The sequence below is a fragment of the Onychostruthus taczanowskii genome, unplaced genomic scaffold (assembly GCF_017590055.1).
Source record: "Onychostruthus taczanowskii isolate IOZ18803 unplaced genomic scaffold, ASM1759005v1 scaffold1, whole genome shotgun sequence".
NCBI classification, from domain to species: Eukaryota; Metazoa; Chordata; class Aves; order Passeriformes; family Passeridae; genus Onychostruthus; species Onychostruthus taczanowskii.
The window spans coordinates 18378839-18399101 of NW_024496525.1; the positions used below are offsets into that span (position 1 = coordinate 18378839).

The 20263-nt window shown below is 46.8% G+C and overlaps 3 protein-coding genes across 22 annotated transcripts in view; 2 read left to right on the top strand and 1 right to left on the bottom strand.

Moving 5' to 3' along the window:
- The window catches only part of FLVCR2 (FLVCR heme transporter 2), a 32302-nt gene extending 22852 nt beyond the window's left edge, over positions 1-9450 (top strand). The window contains exons 6-10 of the mRNA XM_041399390.1: positions 1256-1366; positions 1780-1885; positions 2352-2463; positions 3438-3493; positions 9394-9450. Coding sequence (XP_041255324.1) covers positions 1256-1366; positions 1780-1885; positions 2352-2463; positions 3438-3493; positions 9394-9450 — 442 coding nt within the window. The remainder of the gene's footprint in view (positions 1-1255; positions 1367-1779; positions 1886-2351; positions 2464-3437; positions 3494-9393) is intronic.
- Positions 9451-11446: 1996 nt separating this feature from the next.
- ERG28 (ergosterol biosynthesis 28 homolog) lies at positions 11447-13963 on the bottom strand. The gene is made up of 4 exons (XM_041396213.1): positions 13749-13963; positions 13469-13559; positions 12115-12233; positions 11447-11973 (listed from the first exon to the last, which is right to left on the bottom strand). Exons 1-4 carry the CDS (start codon positions 13879-13881, stop codon positions 11894-11896), a joined length of 423 nt encoding a protein of 140 aa, XP_041252147.1. The 5' UTR covers positions 13882-13963; the 3' UTR covers positions 11447-11893.
- Positions 13964-14148: 185 nt separating this feature from the next.
- TTLL5 (tubulin tyrosine ligase like 5) overlaps positions 14149-20263 on the top strand; it is a 130064-nt gene continuing 123949 nt past the window's right edge. For 17 of the 20 annotated variants that reach the window (XR_005952201.1, XR_005952205.1, XR_005952202.1 and 14 more), the window contains exons 1-3: positions 14149-14271; positions 14784-14910; positions 18671-18780. Coding sequence is in view for 15 of the 20 variants with exons in the window: in XM_041398545.1 (XP_041254479.1) it covers positions 14834-14910; positions 18671-18780 (187 nt within the window). In the remaining 5 variants the exon portion in view is untranslated. The other 3 variants (XM_041398555.1, XM_041398631.1, XM_041398639.1) reach the window with 3 other exon arrangements.

The following is a 20263-nucleotide window of genomic DNA, read 5'->3' on the forward strand; positions in this document are numbered from 1 at the left end:
AGTGAGGGAGGACAGAACCTTAGCTGGAACAGACTGGATTTATCTGTAGTAATTCAGTGTACTGGAAACATTTTCTTACACATTGTAATACTTACTGCCTACTTGGGTTAGATTTTTGACAGCGATCATTTCCATTAAAAAGGAAAATAGTTTGAGATTTAGTTTCTTCAGTGGAGTTCTAGGAGCTGATATCAAACACATTCTTTAATGGATTAAGACTTAAATTTGGGAGAAAGTACACAAGTAGCTTGTGGTAATACATGTAACTTCTTCCTAAAAGACAATGATCAAAAGGTTTTATCAACTCTAGTAACTGTTCTGCTTTCAAAATCCTGGTGGAATTTCAGTCAGGTAAAGTATTTACCTTTTCTTCCTTTCCCTCCTTTTCCTCCTCAAAACTATGTACTGGGAAGACCTACTGCTGCCTCTTGTATTAGAAAGAGCCTTGTTTTTTTAAATGTGGATAGGGTTTTCTTGGTGTGCAGTCAAGGATGAAAATTGCTAAATGTTGCGGTAAAAGCTGGCCTGGGCTGCTGCCTGTGTCTCGCAGTACTGAGTGCCCTGATGATCCTTGCACAGCCTGGCTGCAGGTGTGGCTCTTCCCAGGATCTGACTGCCACACTTCCTGAGCACAGGGTGTCTTTGTCTCCTCTGCCGCCAGACAAGAGCTTGTGATTCAGCTGCTGTTGGCTGTGGAACTAGCACCTGCTAAATGCTCTCATGGCTTGAGGGTGAGGCTGTGAGGGCAACCTGGCTTGCATGTCACCTCTCCAAATACAGCAGGTGGTTTAAACAACAGAAAGAAGCAGCAATGAAAGCTGTTTCAGACAGCACTAAAAAATATAGGCCCATAAGACTCTAGCAGTGTTGACACCTTTTTCCTTTATGTTCCTGCTTGAGAGTGCTTGATGTCCTTGGCTCCTGCTTTTAATTAAATATATTCAACTCACAATAGTGCAGAGGATGCCCAAGAAAGATTAATGATCTTAACTGGCTCTTGTTCTCCCCTTCAAGTGCCATGTACCATATATGACCAGGCAACTGTCAACCTGTGGTAAGTTCTTTCTTCTGCTGTGCTGCTCTGTGTGTGGGTCTTTCCATGCTGTCAGTCTAGTTCCTCTGTCCGGGTATGAGTGCCAAAAGACTGTGCAACTTTTAAATGCTTTTTTTTACCCATGTGCTACAAGCTATACTAAGATCTGTGGGCAAAAAGGAGGGCTGGATTAAATAAAATCCTGTTTGCTTTTTCTTGCAGGTCAACAACACTAGTTGTCTATATCATGTCTCTGGTGGGAATGATAGTCTATACCTTCACTCTGAGCCTGGGCCACCTCTGGGTGGTCTTTGTGACTGCTGGGTTGCTGGGGTAAGTTCATGTGCAGGCTGCTTTCCTTGGCTTGTGATGGGAGGGGATAAGCAGGGAGGCAGAACTGCTGTGGGAGGGACTGGGAAGAGCCATAGCATCTGAATGGCTCCTATCTGGTCTTCCCATCTCTCACTTGTATGTGTTTCATTAGAGTCTGGGACATTGTCGTGACCCTGCTCAGCTTAATTGCTCCAGGTAAGTGGAAGCTTTTGGAAAGCAAGCACCTGCTTGCTTTCCAAAAGCTTTGGAAACCTGCAGCCCCATAGATGATCAGTGGACAAGAGTGAAAAGCGCTGGCATGGCTGTTTGACTATGCTGGGGGTGATGCTGCTTAGAGTTATGGTCTGTACTGTACCTGTTCAGTCTTCCTTCTGGCAGTTGCTGAGTCTTCCTTTTTGTGTACTTCATTACAGGTTTTTCATGACAGGATACCTTCCCCTGGGCTTTGAGTTTGCTGCGGAGTTGACATACCCAGAATCAGAAGGAACATCATCAGGGCTTCTTAATGTCTCAGCACAGGTAGGTGTGCTGTTTTCCCTTTGCTTGTCTCTTTTTAGGCAAAGAGATTAAATTGTAGTTCCAAGCCTTGAGTCCTATTTCTTGTCCATTATTGGTGTAATGTACTGCAGATCTAAGCACCCCGGGACCTGGCTTTTTGAATGATGTTCCTCATAGCATTTCTGTAGTGGCACTCATTCTGTTTAAGAAAATACTTCAGGGTGCCAGTCATCCTTGCCTTTTCCAACATAGCTCTTAACAGTCTTGGTTCATCTCCAGTGAGAGATGAGATTCCACCCATGAGGGTCATCTGTCATTGCATTAGCTGCAAGGAGGTACCTCTGGATGTGTTTATAATCAAACTTTAACCTGTCTAGGCCAACTGTTTAACTGGCCTGTATGCTCTGATACTTTGGTAAAGATTGGAAAGAGTTTGGGCTGCTTTATAATAGCAGTACAGCTTGACATTACCTTTGTTTGTTTGTAGATTTTTGGTATTGCCTTCACCATTAGCCAAGGGCAAATCATAGATCACTTTGGGACAAAGGGAGGAAACCTCTTGCTTTGTTCTGTCCTGTTCCTGGGGACTATTATGACAGGTAATTAAAATTTTCAGTGTTCTTCTGCTCTGACTTTGCCTTGGGCTTGGCACATTCATTGAAGGTTTTTGTGTGCAGTTGAGTCAAGGGGTTAAGTTAGAAATGTAGGTAGCAAAGATCATATGCTGTGATTAGAACTTAACAAGGAAACTAATTGATACCAGGTGGGGATAACTGAAACAAGGTTGGGAATGACAGGTAATATATGAAGTATTGTAAGAGTGCAGGAGCCATAAATACCACTGGGTTCTAAGAATGAGAGGAGGTTTGGACTGTGACCAGCAAGTCAAGGAGCCCTGCCAACTAGACACAGGTGAAGAGTTTACCATGAGGAAGATGTTTTACTTCCTCCCCAGAAGCTCACCAACCCAATTGCAGAGGACAATTGCGCAGCCGTAATGGATATTCAGCTAATTATAATACCAGGCAAGAGCTAATATTTATGTAATGAGCATCATAGAAACCGTCCTGGAAACCATTTGAGTATGTAAAACCTTTTTGGATAAATAGAGAGCAGGAACTTGTGCCTTTTTTGCACATGCCTTTGGAAATGATTCTGCACGTGTCCAGCACTGTGATAATGTACCTTCTTTTCAACTTAATTAGTTGAAGAGTCGTCTCTCTGTGCTTCACAGTGCCTGCAGGAAAGGGCAGAACCCACACAGCAGTCCCACAGCAATGCTGTTCCTCTTTAAGTATCTGCTTTATCTTACAAAGAAGAGCCAAGGCTTTTTTCCCTGGCTCTGGCTGGGGTCTCAAAGTTGCGCCTTCTACATGCTGCAGTAAAGAATCTCTATCCTGCCTGTTTCATAAGTGTTCCAGCCTTGTCCAGGAGGGTGGTTTATCTTGCTCATTGTAATGTGTTTCTGTCTCTTCTGGGGCTTCTGCTGCTCCTTTGAGTCCTGGGGAAATTTACTTGGGCCCTGCATGGTGACTTGACTGCCTTCACATCACTCTTCATTCCTGTGTTCCAGCATTCATTAAGGCTGATCTCCGAAGACAACAGGCCAATTTGGAAAATGAACAGACAGTGAGTAAACCCCCTTTCAGTCCCTGCTGTGCCTCTGCTGTTAGCTCAGGACAACACCCAACCTCTCTCCTTTCTAGGAAGGGGAGTGGCTTGTGGGGAAGCTCCTTGTTGGTATTTTCAAACTGGATGTAATCCTAGCTCTGCCAGCTGCTGGAGCCTCTGTTTGCTCAGCGTTAATGTCATGCAGAATCTGTAGGCTCTGGTCCTCTGGTGTTCTGCAGGGCTTCACACATCTTCATACCAGCTAGGGCCAGATGTAGGGCAGTGCTGTGCTCATTTCTCTCCCTTGACAATGTGTTGAGGACTTCAGTGCTTTGCTCTTTTTTTAGAGATGAGTAACTATTATTCTAGGCCCCTAGGCTGGCAGGCTATTCCTCTTACTCCTTGCCCTCAGCTGCCAAGTGGGATTCAGTGTATGTGACTGGAGGAAGCTAAGGTGCCAAAGCCTAAGTGAGGGCTTGAGCAACCTGGCTGCTCACACTTTGCATAGTGCTGCTGCCAAGGCTGCTAGCTCATGCTTGCACACCAGAGCTTGGGGTATGATATCCCTGTGGCATGCTGTGCAATTAATGTACTTTTTTGCACGTGGGTGAACTAATTGCAGTGGATACTGTCAGAAGCTCTCCCTGCAGGGAAAGGGAGGGGACCGGTTGCTTGAGGCTATTTTCTGTATTACTCTGGGCTCCTCTTCTAGGATGTTAGCAGAGATATCCACTCAATGTTCAGGTGACCATCAGCAACCATGACTAGCAAAGTGTGAAAATCTCAGTTCTCTGCTGTCTTGAGTTAGTTCTATTTAGAAGACAGTGCTGCCCTTCTTCAATGCCAGTGGCAATGTGAGCTGAATTCATAACACGGATGTGGAAGGCCCAGGAAAGGGCTTGAGCTCCTTTGGCAGTGAAGGTGATGCCTTCTAGTAGTTGATCCTTTCCCTTTGTCAGACACTTCTCTCCTCAGATGAATTGTGCGTTTTTTGCCTAAGCCCTGTTTAGTATAAATCCTTTTCAGTCTAAATACCGTTGTAAGAGCTTGCTGCTGCATGGGGAAGAGCACTGCGACCAGAGCAAAGGTGGTGCAATGTCATTTTTATAACCCTGAAAGTCTCCAGAACTGACACTAGTAAGAACCAAAGGGATGTGTCTGAGATAAAGGGTCTCAGTCAGTCAAAAATTTCACTGGCAGCTCCTTCCCCCTGAGGAGACATGCTCGGAGGAAACCATGTTGCACACCCCACCACACCCCCAAATGTGTTCTCCACATGGCTGAGCTCACCTGAGTATTCTCAAACTTAACAACCAGCTGCAGGTGCTCAACTGACTGATGGTAGGCTGAATCTGGTATTCTGCATTAAGATGGATGCCTCGGCCAGGGGATCAGCCAGCTGGGCTTGGGCATTGTGTGCTGCCTTTGTGGAGAGCTCTGACAAAGTCAGGTACTGGGGCTTTTCTGTGTGGCACAGCTGCCTTACACATGCTTGGGTGATTTTACTGCTTTCTTCCATTGCCTGTTTCCCTTTCTTATTTTGCTCCACTTTAATTTCTTTTCCTACTTGCCTCCATATTTTCTGACTTGTGACTGTCATTACAGAGACTCCAAGGCAGCAGTCAGATCATGGATTATGGGACTGTAGCATGTAAATCTAACCCCATCAATTGCCACTCCTGCTCACTAGCTTAAACACACCAAGGTAGGAGAATTGCACTAATCTACTTCTCTGAACGCTCACAGGGTGGCACAGGCATGAAGCCAATGGCATTTCTGGGGTGACTGCAATGGCTGTAGAGTATCAAGAATCTTTCTGGTCTTCTCAGGTACTCAGCTGAGAGGAAAGACAAGACAGCTTCCAAGAACAGAGTGGAGATCCCCCCAGACTCATGTCAGACAGAGATGTAGGGATTCAGCTAGATGCAGCAAAGCAAAGCCTGGTGCTGGAGCAGATTAAGAACTGAACTGTCAGTCATTTGTTAGGGAAAGGAGGTGCAGACATTTGGAGCCACTTCTCTGTCATTATTTTTACAGTCCAAACTCTTGGCTGGAGGGTGATACCAGGAGCCCTCTAAAGAATTGGTTTTGATCACAGCCAGGGTGCATGGCCAACTTCAAGAAGGAAATTTAAAAAAATGTAGTAAGAACAGAGTCATTGGGTTGGTGCCTTGTGGCATAAGAATACCTGAAAATTGTAAAGCTCTGTGCTTGTTGATCTGTGAATCTCAGTGGTACTTTGTGTTTTCTCAGCTGTTGCTTGGGGTGGTATGCTTTACTACTCACTGTCCTCTGTGTCCTCTGACAGGCTGGTCTGCTAAGTTATCCATGCTACTCTTTGCTTTTCAAGGTGTGATAGACTGTGTGTATCATTTAGTGCCACAGCCAACAGGACTAACAGGCAAAAGCAGAGCGAGTCCATTGGGAAAACCAACCTTAACCCTGCTGAGATTAGGGCATGTTCTACAGGGACCATGAAGCTGCTGTACTTTGATGGAAGTATGAGGAAGAGTCCCATGGGCAGGGAAAGTGTTGGTAAATGGAGTTACATCCAGCTGGCATCAGGTCACCAGTGCCCCAAGGCTCAGTACTGGGGACAGTCCTGTTTTAATGCCTTTGTTGATGAACTGCATGAGGGGATCAAGTCCACCCTTAGTCAGTTTGCAGACCAAACACCAAGTTGGGCAGGAGTATTGCTGGGGGGTGGGAAGGCTCTGCAGAGGGACCTGGATAGACTGTGATAATTTTATGAGGTTCAACAAGGTGAATGCTGGGTCCTGCAGTTGGGTCACAACAACCTCAGGTAGTGCTACAGGCATGGAAAAGAGCAGCTGAAAAGTTGCCCATTGGAAAAAGACCTGGGGGTGCTGGTCAGCAGCCACTGAACATGAGCCAGTGTGTGCCCAGGTAGCCAAGAGGGCCAGTGGCATCTTGGCTTATGTCAGAAATAGTGTGGCCAGCAGGACTGGGGGAAGGTTTGTCCACCTGTACTTGGTGAGGCTGCACCTCAAGTCCTGTGTCCAATTTTGGGCCCTTCACTACAAGAGGGACATTGAAGTGCTGGGGCATATCCAGAGAAGGGCAAGGGAGCTAGTGAAGGGTCTGGAGCACAAGTCCTATGAGGAGCACCTGAAGGAGCTGGGGTTGTTTAGCCTGGAGAAAAGGAGGCTCAAGAGCTTTTTGGTCTCTACAACAACCTGAAAGGAGATCATAGTGAGCTGGGGGTCAGTCTGCAACAGGACAAGAAGAAACAAACCTCAAGTTACACCATGGGAGATTTACATTGGGTATTAGGAAAATTCCTTCATCAAGAAGGTTGTCAAGCATTGGAACAGGCTGTTTAGGGAAACATTAGAGTCACCATCCCTGGAGGTATTTATAAGACACGTAGACATGGTTTTTAGGGACCCAGTTTAGTGGTGGACTTGGCAGTACTGGGTAAATGGTTGGACTCTGTGATCTTAAGGATCTTTTCCAGCCTAAACAATTCTGTGGTTGTTGCAAGGAGACGACTTAGAGTCAGTTGTGAGCATGCAGAGCTGTGGAGTTGTGCAGATCTCACTTTGCATTGAAGCCCTGTACCACTGGCTGTGTAGCAGTTTGTCTTCTATTGGTGCCCTCCTCTGCTATGGTTACAATTAAACAAATGTTGCAGTTAGTAGATTAAATGAGCCTAATGGCATTGTGTACACCTTGTCCTCTATTAATTAAACTGTAGTGTGGTCCAAATAATCCTCTCCACTTTTGTCTGCCTCAGCTTTCTGTATCTCAGGACACTTGGATCAAATGCCTGTTTTAAGTGATAATGAGGCTCTTTGTGTGCTGCCTTTGTTGTAAATGCATCTGAAGCCATTCCAGTGTTGTGTCTTAAGATTTCATAGTAGTGTCAGTTGATTCAGCACACACATTGTACTCGTGAATATGCTGTGTACTGCTTGTGCTCGTTTGCTTGTGATTTGCAGCATCCATGCAAACCTTTTTGTCTCTTTGTTTCTTTGCATTAAGAAAAAGTATCTTTATTAACCTTCCATAGTTTGTTTAGGACAAGTGTCCACCGTCAGTAGCTTACTGGATTCTATTGGAAGCTGCACAATGCTTAGCCTCTAGTGAAATACTGCCAGTAAAAAAATGCTGGAATTTTGTGCAGTAGACAAACAATGTGTACCCATTCTCTGCTTCCCAAACTTCCCTGCTCCATTTCTCTGTTTACTGTGTGGCAAGCAGCCTTCTCCTGTCCCTAAGCCATATGTAGGCCATCTCTATGCCCTTTTCCAGTACTGTGACTCACAGCTGTGAGAGCAGCTTTCCTTTCCCAAGGTGGTGGAGCCCTGCAGACTGTCTGATCTAAATCTCTGCTCCTGTAGCTCCACAGCAAATGACTGGTGCTGAGACCCCAAAAGTGCTTGGGGAGCCCGTTCTAAGTTGCTTGAGTGCTTCCATGGTGCATTCTGGTGGAGTTTCTGAAGTCTAAATGCAGATTTCCCCTTATTCCTACTTTCATGCACCCCCCTACCCTTTCTGCTTGTTGAAGTTCCCTCTTTGCACTTCCTGGCTTTTGCTTTCAGATATGTCTTTGAAGGTTTCCTTATCTCACTCCTCTGCTTTGGGATATTGCTGCTGACTTCTGTAAAACCTTTTCACCTACAGATTGTGTAAGAGCCTACTCAAAATGAGACTGTTTCATATCTCTTGCTTCCATGCTGCCTGTATTTCTCTTGAACTGCGCTGGGGATGTGAACCTCTTTCCTGTGCACCTCTGATTTCTGCCTCAGATGTCAATCTTGCCTTACAGTGAGTAAACTTAGAGCCCAGGCTGCAGGAGACTCCACACTGACCCTTACAAGTCTGTGTGCTGTCTTCTGAATTGGTGATAGCTGGACTGTCTCACTGTAAGCAGAATTAGAACTTGAGAGGTATCAGAAATCCACTAGGGGAAGAAGTCTCAAGTCTAATCCTAACACACCCCAGAAAGGCTCAGAAGCTGAGCTTGTCAAACTCCACCCAGGGAAGCTGAACTGGAATTATTAGAGTTTGGTTGTTCCATGAAGGTGAGGATAGGCTGGTAATTGGGCAGCAGTCCCCCTTTTCCTTGCTTTTCCTCTGGAAAAACTCCCTTCACCTTAAGGTTTCAAGAAATCAGGCTAGTTCTTCAACAGGATTTATGGAGAAAAAAACTTTCGTATGTTTGCTTCTTATTTCTTACATCTCTTTAAGATATGAGTAGTGAACTTTGAAGAAGGCACCGCTCTGTGGAGTTACCTCAGCCATAAATCCAAGCTTGGGAAAGGGAAGAAGCAGGACAGAGGGTGCTGGCACTTCAATGGGCAGTGGGGGTGGGGATGAAAAGACTTGGAAGATGAGCAAGATAAGCAATGTGTCTGGGAGTTAAGAGTCCTCAAACATGCTGGAGTAAGAACACAGGGGAACTAGGGGTTGTGCTGAGCCTGAGGGTGTAAAGAACACAAGTTCTCTCTGGTGTTTGCACAGACACTGTGCTGCCTCATGGCATGAAGGAGTTCCCAGCACTTTCCCTTGCCCAGGGAACTGGCCCTGCACCTTCATGCTTTGAAGCTGAGCTTGTGTCACAGTGAAATGTTGTTGGTGAGCTGGCTCTGGGTCTGATACTTCCAGTGGTATCAACACCACAGAGAATTAGTAGTGGTCTGAGGACTACAGCAAGTAGCTTAAACAGTCAGACATTGCACTGCCCTGCTGCCCCAGTGCCCCTTGCTTGGGCAGTCAAAGTGGCAAGAGAAGGAAGAGGGAACCAGCAGCACTCTCTGAGGATGGTGATTCTTCTTTGGGGATTTCTGCAGTAATAGGGAGCTATGAACTACCCAGGCTGTGGTCAGCTGATGTCTCAAGCCTGGGTCTGGCTAGCCAGGATCCTGACCATGTTGTTTTTCTCTGACTTGCAGAAAGTGTTGCCAGAAGCCTACACTAATCCCATAGTCCTTGAGGAATCACGGCTGTGAAATGAAGGGGTGGCAAAGCTGGGAGATACAGCCCCCCTCATTCCCATCTTTTCTACCTGCACCATGCTCCTGTCACATGCATGCCATGGGAGGGGAGCAGCCTCAGGACAGGAACTGTGAACTGCTTGTGGAGAAAGAGCAAAACAAGAGGGGGGAGTTGCTTTTGTCAGTTTTATCCTTGCATCATGCTGTTTTGGTGTTTGGGAGAAAATGCTGGAAAATCTGCTGTGTCCCCCCAGTCCCACCATGTATGATTGGAAAAAGCACATGTGCTGAGAGAAAAGCCACAGTACCAGGCTAACCCTGAGCATGATGGTGGCACCTTGCATGTGGCTGTGATGTGAAAGGCAGAAGCTGGACCACACTTAACTCTGAAGTTGGCTGGAAGAGCTGGCTCTAGGGAAAAGGGATTGCTCTGCCTTGGTTCCCATGATGCTCTGTGTTGCACAGGTAATAGTAGAGGCCTCAGTATATTACTAGCAAAGTGCAAAGCAGTGCACCAGCTGCTGCCACCTCCTTTTATTATTTGGCTTTCCCAGATGAAGCACTCTTAATCTGGATAAACTTTTACTCAGAATTCACTGGGGTTGCCCTGAGGTTCTGAGATATTAGGAGTAATTAAGAGACACCAGTATGCCTCCTTCTAGCTTGAGGCAAGGACTAGTTCTGCAGCTTAAATCTAGCTCATCACTACATTAGCAACAAAAGTCAAACCACTGTTTCCCTGGGCTGAGGACCGTGTCTTCCTCCTTAACAATAAAGTGCCTTTTGCATATTTCAACATGACATACAAACTTTTGTGAAGTGTTATATTGAGAAAACCAGCCAAGGCTGTGTTGCTCTTCACAGCCACAGAGAGGGGTATGATGGGAATCCAGCTTTGCTCCAATGTGGAAGCTTCCCACTTCATAATAGGGAACAGGAGAAGGTGCCAACTTACCAGCATTTATGTCTTGCAGACACTTCCCATCTGTATGCTGTTTATCTTCTAAACACAACTCTAGATCCTTTTATCACTTCTCCATCCTTTCCAGCATCCCACCCCTGCTGGAGACATCAAATGTCCTAATATGCCTTAAATCATGCTGTTACTTATGTATTATTTGAGGCAGGGAACAAAAGCTGTACTGAGGTAGAATGGTTAAAAATATTCCTCTCTGACAAACTATTTTTGATAAGACATTTTTTTTGGTGAAATTTTAATTATTTTTGATACACTACATTTTGAGATAGCCTGAGTTCAGTAAGTGCTCAGACAACACTCTCAGGCACATTGTGTGATTCTTAGGGGTCCTGCACAGGGCCAGGAGTTGGACTGTGATCCTGATAAATTCCTTTCAATTCAGCATATTCTATGATTGAAGTCCTGTCTTTGCTAGTTTGGGATTGAGGATGGGGGTTTAGAATGATTTTCAATATAAATTTTAATGTAAAATATAAACATTTGAAGTGTACAATGAAACCTGACGTAGTCATATTAAATGATTGGAAACAGTCTTCATGTGGCTCATTAAATGTTCTGCAGAATGGAAGAATCATCTTTTTGCCCAGTACTACTGCTGTCTTCTTTTCCTCCCTTTGTTTCCTCTTTCTTCTGCATGTGAATTGTCTTCCCAGCTAGGAGTTCGTGCTGTTTTTTTTCTGCATTCTGTCTGCTGCCCACTGTTTTGGGCTTTATTTTCTCTAGGTCTAAGGAACCTGTTCCCTGTTTTCTCCATCTTCTGTAGCTGTAACTTGCCACACAGGAAGCTCAGTCCTCACTCACAGATTCATAGTTTGAGTGTGCTGTCACCAGCATGCTGCAGAAAGAGAGCATCAACAACCCTCTTCATGTGTGTCATGTGAGCAGTCAGACCCAGAACTCTGTGGCAAGGACTCAGGGAAAGGTAGGTTTGCTGTAAAGAGAGATGATGTATTCTGCAACATACAGTGGAAGGTGCTGTTGGCTCTGTTCTTCTACCCACTGCTGTGTAGGAGAAAGACAAACATAGCCCACTGCAGTTTTTTGTCATTTATTAGAAATGGCCCCTGGGGAACACACACATGCAAGTTACACAGCAATGCCAGGGGTAGCACCCATTCTCTCTTTCTCTTCCAAAGTGTTCAGCACATCCTGGACAGTTCTGCACCTTGTCACAGGTACACTGGGAGACAAGGCCTTAGTGCTCTGGGTGTGCCAGAGGCTTTGCCTGCTACCCTGGGAGTCAGTCACCAACTGCCTCCCATAAGCTTTGACACAAACTCCTCTGGGACTTGGTCTTTGACATCAGTCAGTTGAAACGTTGCCTGGACAAGACAAAAACAACTTGGTAATGACACTGATTGACAGAGTCCAACATCACCCACCAGCGGGACTGGTGTCCTGGAGAGCGTCAGCTGAGCTTTTGTGGAAGTCTGGCAGTGAAGGTAGAAGATGACACCGACCCACAAAAAGCCTTCAACTTCAGTTTTTCTTCTTGTTTTGTGATAGTGCTTCTACCTCCAGGTACTGCAGTCCAATCAGCATCCCCATAATAGAGAAACCTGCGACAGAGGATGAGTTGTGTAGAATACGTGGGACATGAGATGAGGCATCCCCTCAGCCCATAGCTGCACGGGGAGTTTTTCTGGGCTCTCATAGCTCCAAGGAGAGTATGCAGGGGGAGGATGCAGAGCTCTACTTACTTGCTACCATGAGGGGTGCCATAACTCCAATTGTCAAAGCTGCAGTGTGGTATACGAAGACTTCAGAGAGGAAGTGAGCAAGGGCCAAAAAGAAGGTAAAGAGTGTGATGTGATAGAGGCTGTTGAAGAGCAGAAAAAAGCAGGTTATCATATTATACTATGGGCATGAATATGGCTGAGTGGGGAAAAAAGGCAAACCTGAATGCTGCCCCATCTGCTCCCACTGACAGCACAGAGGGGACTTTGTCCCTTGCCTAGAGAGGTGCAAAATCCCCCTGGGCAACAGCTGAGAGGAGAATGGAGCAGCATGTTCAATGGTGCATTGAAAATCACAGGCATTATCTGGCCTGAAGGAAGGTGAAGAGACGAGAGCATGAGTAGGGCACCAGTGAAATGAGAAGTATGTGCATACACAAAAAGAAGGTGAGAACTGGATGAGCAGAGAACTAGGGTGACAGGACTTGGCTGACTTCAGGCTCTGTCACCCAGTGTCTTCCCACCTGTGCTCTGCTACCCTCTATGGGCCACAGCCGTTGAAAAGGGAGCAGGTTCAAGAGATGCAAGATAAAATTTCTCAAAGAAACAACTGATTCTTGATAACTGGCATTGCCACCACCCTCTAAAAGCATACTGTTTAGTCCCTGCACCTCCCTACCTCAGATAAGCCTAGGCAATCCAAGCACATACTGCCAGGTGAACAGTGACTTCTGCTGCGGGGAAGAGGGAAGCACTGACAAAAACATTTTAGCAACCTCCAATAAAGGCTTTGTCTAGCACAGACCTCAAGTCAGCTTGCTTGGAAACCCCTCTCAGAAACACTTCTGTTAGCACAGGGAGAAATGGTGTGTCTCCCACTCAGCATCAGGCTGCCCCTCAGGCCTTGTTGTCAGCCCCAGGTAAGAGTGTAGGAAGGAAAACAACTGGTTAAGAGTGCTGCAATGGGGCACCTAAAACCATCCCAGTCTTTAGCTGAGCTGTCATAGTAAAAGAAGTATTGACCACCAGTCACACCACAGCATTAGAAATTGCTTAATTAACAGAGCAGCAACGCCATTGAGAAAAAGCTTTCCAAGCTGGAGCTCAGAGATTGGTGACAGTAAGAGGTTCTCAGATCTGCCAGTTTCTGACTGAGCTAAGAACAGAACTCAAACGCACAGGCTGTCCCCAGAGAGGAAGAAGGGGGCAGCAGCTACCGCACAAACCCCACACTGCTATTTGAGCTTCTTCAAGGGAATGCTGTCAACACTATAGACAGGAACAGCTTTTGATTCCCCACCTCCTCTGTGCCGCCCCCTAAGCTCAGGCTGTGTCTAGCAAGCAAACCAATGGATTTCTCGGGTGCTGCTTTACATACGTCCTGTTACGGATGTCGATTGCGCAGAGGCAGCGGATCACTGATGACAACAAGGTCCAGACGCCGAAGGTCCGAGCCTGGAGCCCATTCACTGCGTAAAGAAGGAGGGAGCACATGGAGACCGCGCACGGCCCTGCCTGCCACCCCCCGTCCCGCCGTGGAGGGGCACGCCGGGGCGGCAGGCAGCTCCCGGGCCCCGGAGGTGGGAGCCCGAGGACAGTCCAAGGCCCACGGCTGGAAGGAGACCTCCAGGCGCCAGGGCGGCCGGCGCGGCCCTTACCGAGGCCGGGGCTGGCGGTGTACAGCTTCTCTGAGAGGAAGCCGTGATCGCGGAAGCTCTGCAGGGTATTCCCGGCGGCGATGACCGACACCATCACCAGCCAGCTGCGCAGCACGTTCAGGAACCGGCTCATCCTCCCGGCCGGCTCGAAGCGCGCCCGCCGGGCCCAGGCCGAGTCCCCGCCCGTTACCGGCGGCGCTCCCGCCCGCGCCACCGCCCAGCGCTCCGATTGGTCGTTGAGCGCCGCTCCACGCGCGCGCCACGGCACGTAAGACCGCCTCCCGCCAATCGGATCCTTCGCCGCGAGCGAGGCGTGCCCGCCTCGTCCCCGCCCACCTCGCGGGAGTAGGGGGAGCACCGGCAGGGGGCGGAGTCGAGTGCGCCTGCGCAGTGAGGCGGCGGGGGCGGCTGCGCGCCGGGGCGGGGCCGCCGCCCGTCGGTTGTTGTAGTAACGGGGAAGCGGCGGGAGGGGCCGGGGCTGCCTTGTGCGCCCGGCCCGGCGCGGCCGGCCTTGCGGGGGCAGGTACGGCTGGCACGGGGACCCGCTGCCTTGGGCGCTCCCCGCCGCTCTTGCTTCCTCTGGGGCCGCCGGAGGTCGCCGTGCTTAGGCCGGCGCGGGGTAGGCCGGGCCGCAGCCGTCCCTCCGGGCCGGAGGGCCGCTCCTGCGCCGGTGCAGGCGTTACGGCGTCCGGCTGTCCCCGGGCGGCGGGGCGGTCTTGGCGGGCGTTTCCCGTTGGGCTGGGCCGGCCTGGCGTGGGTCTGCGGCCCGATGCGAGGCAGGGCGGGGCAGGGACGCGCGTTACCGGTAAGCGCCCGAGTGGTTCTCACGGGCAGGTGCGGAGTTCTCTGCTGGAAGGGGATGCTGCTTTCTGAACTCTCGTGCCTCGGAGGTGACGTTTAACAGATCACAGATGTTTAACAAGAATACTTGTTGATAGTATTCTGAGGAATAGCTACTGGCAGGAGGTGGTAGTTACCTGATCCCTCTCGCTGGCCTGCTCAGCTGTTCATTCCTGCTTTTAATCCTTATTGCAGGTAACTGCTCTTGCAGCTAGGACTGGGCTGTATGAAAACTCCCAAAGGAAATGCCAGTTGGGATGGCTAAAGATTTGGAGGAAACTGGCTTGTCCTCAGAGGAGGAAGATGCTGTAGATGCTCTGGAGTAAGTAGAAAAAACCTCTGAACTATTTCTATGTCCCTGTGCTTTCTGGTGGATCTGTAGTGGTAGTTTGAAAAGCCAGATGCATTCCTTATGTTCCTACCTGTGAAGTGGAAGATGATTTGTTTGGGCCTTAAGCCTATGGGCAGGCTGTCTATGTCTGCAACCTAAAAGACCCCCACGTTCATCAGGGTTAGATGTGCAGCTTTTCTTTAGCTGTTCTGAAGTTGATATTTTCATGGGTTTCTTTCTGTCATGTTCCTGAAATGGGAATGTTTCAATGATATCTGTCCTTTTTTTGTTATTTTTTTTCTCTTTTTTTTTGGCATGTGTCGTTTTCTGGAGGAAGAGGTTTGTGTGGTTTTTGGGTGTGGGGTTTTTTTTTTTTTGGTTTTTTTTTAGTTTTTACTGCTGCAGAGACTAGAAATCTGCTGTACAGTAGATTGTTGTATGATGCTTTATGCCCTTTTTATAAAACTGTCTTTTGATACCTCATCTACTACTTATTTCTTACTAGTAACAAGTCATAATGTTTGTTCCATCTTCGATTGGTAACTACTTTTAGCTTTGCTTGTGGAGGAATTGCTCCCTTATTCTTTCCCATAGCAGAATCACTTTTGTTTTATCTGGACCTACTTCACTGTGTCCTGTTAGGGTTTTTTGGATGCACATTGTGACTGAGTGCTCAGCTGCAGACTACAGTGACTTAAGACATTTAGAGGAATGTTGCTTCATAGCAGGTGGTTGGCTTGGGTTTGCTAGAGCCTCATGGATGGAAAGGTCCAGAACTAGCTTCACCTGGAATGTAGCTGTAACAGTATGTCTGCACCAAGTGACCAGGGGTCATGCTAGCAATGGATGACTGTCACCTGGAGGATTGAGCCTTGCTGCAAATCCTCAGGACAGGCTTAGTATAAACTCCTGTCTCGTTGCCTCAGCTCATTTCCCACTTACATAATGCTCTGGCTTGTAGTGTAAGTCCTGGAAGCTTCTTGGGTCCCTTCCAATCTGAATAGCTAATTACACCCCAGTTTTAGATATTTTTTAAAAATTAATTTTTAGAGGTAGCAGAAACAGGTAGGAGTGCTGTGAAGTTAATTTGTCTGGGTGATAATGGTAGTAGCTTCGTTAAGAGGACTAAGGCTACCCTTAAGAGCCTGTGTCCTAGCATCAGAAAGTTGCCCTTCTACCTCTGTTCCTTTGTTGTTAGTGTTGGAAGTGTTTTGTTTTGTGTAGCTTCTTCAAACCTCTAGCAAACCATGATATTTCCTATTCTACAGACAAATGTTTTTGTATATCTCTGTCAGTTTTTGTATTTCTTCTTATTAGTGTAGAGATGTCTCTCCAGCCCCTCAGTCTCTGTTTTCTCATGTTTAAAAAAAGGTGTTAACCTTTCCGTGTTTTTAATTTCCTTGTGCTGGTTATGAACAGCCCGAGTTTTATCTTCTTGGGGAGGCTTACAGTTTTTCTTTGTGTGATCCTAGAATTTGATATAACAGGTCTTGATGTTTTTTTGGTGTGCCCTTAATTCCTCTCAGGGGATGATATTTTCCAGTGTACTCTTGTTTAGTACAGAACTGATCACTGCATCTCAGAGCCTGTAGCTTAAGTGGTGCACTGGGGGGCATCATTCCTGAATTCTGGTCTTGCATTCCACTGTTTCTGACAGGAATTAAGAGGGAAGAATACACAGCTTTATCCACTGTGTTAAGCCAGGTCTGTTCTGTTCTCTCACACTCTGCATTATTGCTTTTTTTGTGTACTTCAGACTCCAATATTACAGCCAGACTGACTGCACTGATGTGCAGTTCTAAAATTGGAGGCTGGAACCTGCATTGCAAGGTCTGGTTGTATGGATACCAGCAATTGTGGTTTATCATGAATTATAGATCTCGTTTTCAGGCTATAAATTCAGAAATCTGCAGCTGTGAAAGCTCATGAGGTCTCTCCTAAATTGTACCCACTAAAATAAATGAAGAGCTAAACAGGATTAAACAGGACTTGGACTGGCAAGACCAACTCAAAAAGAGGGTGATCTGGAAGATTCCCTTTATAGCTGAGTACCAAGGGTGCTGTATTGCATTTGTGTGACCAGGTTTTGGTAGGGGGAGGGCTGTGGTGGTGGGTTCTGTGAGAAGTTGCTAGAAGCTTCCTCCATGTCTGACAGTCAGTGCTCCAATATGGACCCACCACTGGTCAAGATGGAGTCCAGGAATGATGGTAGAAACACCACTGTGGAAAAGATGTTGTATGGGGGTAATAGTGCTCAGGAAAGAGAGGAGTGAGAATATGTGACAGGAGGAGCTCTGCAGTCACTAAGGTCAGAGGGCAAGGAGGTGCTCCAGGTGCCAGAGACGGGATTCCCTGCAGTCTGTGGTGAAGACCATGGTGAGGTAGCTGTGCCCCTGCAGTCCATGAATATCTGTGGGGGTGCAGAGATCCACCTACAGCTTGTGGAGGAGCCCCACACACTGAAGCAGGTGTATGCTCAAAAGAAGTTTCGGGATCTCGTGGAAAGTCTGTGCTGGAACAGGCTCCTGGGAGGGACCTCCAGACCCATGGAGAGAGGAGCCTACCCTGGAGCAGATTTGCTGACAGGACTTGTAACCCTGTGGGGGACCCATGCTGGAGCAGTCTTTAAGTACTGCGTCCTCTGGAATGGCTGGAACTGCTCTAAGAACTGTAACTTAATGAAGTTAATAATGCTGGAACTTAAGAACTGTAGCCTGTGGACAGGATTCACATTGGAGAAGTTTGTGGTGGACTGTGTGCTGAGGGAGGGATCCCATGCTGGGTATGGGCTCTCCCTGAGGAGGAAGCAGGGGCAGGAACAACATGTGATGTTGTTCCCATTCCACATTTCCCTGCACTGCTGAGGGGAAGGAGATAGAGATTCAGGAATCAAGTTAAGCTTGGGAAGGAGGGAGGGGTGGGGCGAAGGTTTTTTAAAGATTTGATCTACTTCTCATTATCCTGCTCTGATTTTGATTGGTAATAAGTTCAATTACTTCCCACAAGTTCAGTCTCTTTTTCCTGTGACTGTAATTGGTGAGTAATCCCTCCCTGCCTATAACTCATGAGTCTTTTGGTGAATTTTTTCTCAGCTGTCCAGCTGTGGAAGGGAATGATGGAGCAGCTTTGGTGGGTGCCTGACATCTAGCCAGGGTGCCATCTAACCTGGAACCACCACAGATGCCTAGCATGTGTGTGTGTTGAGTCAGCACAGGCAGGGCTTAGGGACAACCACAAGACTGTGTCTAAAATGCAAAGAGTACATGTCTTTTCATTACCTTGCTGACTGGGGGATCCCCAAAGCAGCAAGCAGAGGCAGTCACTATGGAGCTTGGTCCTTGTTAGAGGATCACTGAAGCTGCTGCTCATTTTTCAGGGATTCTTGCAGGTGTATGTTACCACTGTGCTTTGACCTTGCCCACCGTAGGGCAGGAGTCTCAAGCAGGTCTGGTAGAGTGCCTGAAGTCTGTTGCAGTGCTGTGCTATCGGACTTCAGACGTTCTGCTTGTGGAACACACAAAGACAACAGTTAGCATGTCAGGTGTATTTTTTCTACACCCAAGCTGCAAGTCCCTCAGGCATGTTTACAGTCCTCCTCACTAATCTTCAACTATTTTCCCCAGTGCGTTTGCTTATGTCCTGTCCACAGGCTAGGTGGGTAAGTACGGAGAATTGCTGTGTTGTTGTTGTAACTAACTGCTGCATTTATGGGGCTCAGCAGTTTCTTATACTGACTGTCTTGTCATTTCAGGGGCCATCCATGTATCAAGTGGACAGGTGGTGGCTGCAGGCGTGTCCCTGTCTTGGTGTTTCATGCTGAAGCCATTCTGGCTAAGGACAGCTACCTCCGTCTAATTGGAGGTGGGTGCTACTAGTGCCAGCTTTTCACTTGAAGGCATGAGGTAAAAGTCTCTTACCTGATGGTCCCTTCACTTTGTGGTGGGAAGAGGACATAGTAGGAAATTAGAATCCTCTCTAGTCTCTGACCACGGAGACATTCAGAAGTGCTTAATCCATTGGTGAATGCTTAGAATGTCTTTGGACTGTAATAGGGCCCTGATGTGTTTTGAGTTGTAACTGTCTGCTTGCAAATTGAACTTGGAGGCCATGCTAGAACTTAGAACCAGAATACACATTCAACATTGCTAAGACCTTAAAAACAATAATTGCAGTGAGTTTTGTGAGCATTTCACTGGGAAATAAAGCATCTAGCCCCACAGTTGAACGATAATAAGCTGTAGTAACAAATTTGAGTCTACAGCCTCGCAACCCCTAGAAGGCCTTAAACAAAATCGTTCCTGGCAGCACTTGAGAGACCAAACCTGTCTAGTGTCAAGTAAGGGAGAGCCTCTAAAGAGGCTGGGTTGTTATAAACAGTCATTTTGGATTTGAAAAGTTAGTGATTCTGGGTGTGTACAGCTGGGAGCTCGTTCTGGATGTGCTGAGTTGGAGAAAAGCTAAAATGTACTCAGCTTCCTTTTGTGAAGGTGCTGACACTTCTTTCTTCTCTTGCTTTTTTCTTTCTTAGGTAATTGGTGCTTTCATTTCTAATATCCTATCCAAGCAGAAATGCTTCTGGCTCATTGGGGTAAGGGGTGGAGAAGGTGTTTTATATGTGGAAACTCCTGATCCTTTTCATGTGAGTTACAAACGTACTTGGATCGTGCCAGAAGCTGATGGTAATTGTAACTCGCATTTTTACTGGAGCGTGAGGTCTCTTCTGCTTTTTCTTACACAGTTTAACAAGTTTACTGCTGAATAGTGCAACTTGTTAAATTTCCTCTAGCTTTGTCTTGTTCCTGATTATGATGCTTCTTGCTTTTTTGATTTACTTTTGTTGATAGAACATATTTCCTGAAGTTTAATCTAATCTTCGCCCTTTTATGCTCAGTTTGAATGCACTTGTAAACTGCCTCTTCTAGGCAGTTCTGTATTCTAGCATTGCAATTTCTTTCTCTACTGTCTATGAACTCTTTTTTTGGATTGCCACATACTTTTATGTTGCAACTGATCTCTAGTCTTCCTGCTTGCTTTTGTTTTATCTTATACCTCTGGGGCTGCTTATTGCCTTTGTTTTTATGAATTTCTACTTCCATAGTGAGTTTTTATTTCCTTGTACTATTTACTTAATTTCTTACTGTATTTGCAGTTATTTGTTGGAAGATTGGTACAAGTGAATGAAATGTAAACAAAAATTCAGTGCTTTCTTTTGGGTTTTCAGGATCTAAAAAGTGATCACATAAGCAAGCCATATCAACAAAGGGCATGAGACATAATTACTTTTAGCTAGAAATACCAATATTGACTGGAGAAGAAAGCTGAAATAATGTTTGGCGTGTTATAA

Bases quoted from the DNA above. Each gene is read 5' to 3' on its own strand.
- ERG28 (XM_041396213.1), bottom strand. From the start codon at position 13,881: ATGAGCCGGTTCCTGAACGTGCTGCGCAGCTGGCTGGTGATGGTGTCG. The intron at 13,560-13,748 runs GTAAGGGCCGCG...TTCTTTACGCAG, and splicing joins CACCGCCAGCCCCGGCCTCG to TGAATGGGCTCCAGGCTCGG. The intron at 12,234-13,468 runs GTATGTAAAGCA...GCTCTTCAACAG, and splicing joins ATCGACATCCGTAACAGGAC to CCTCTATCACATCACACTCT.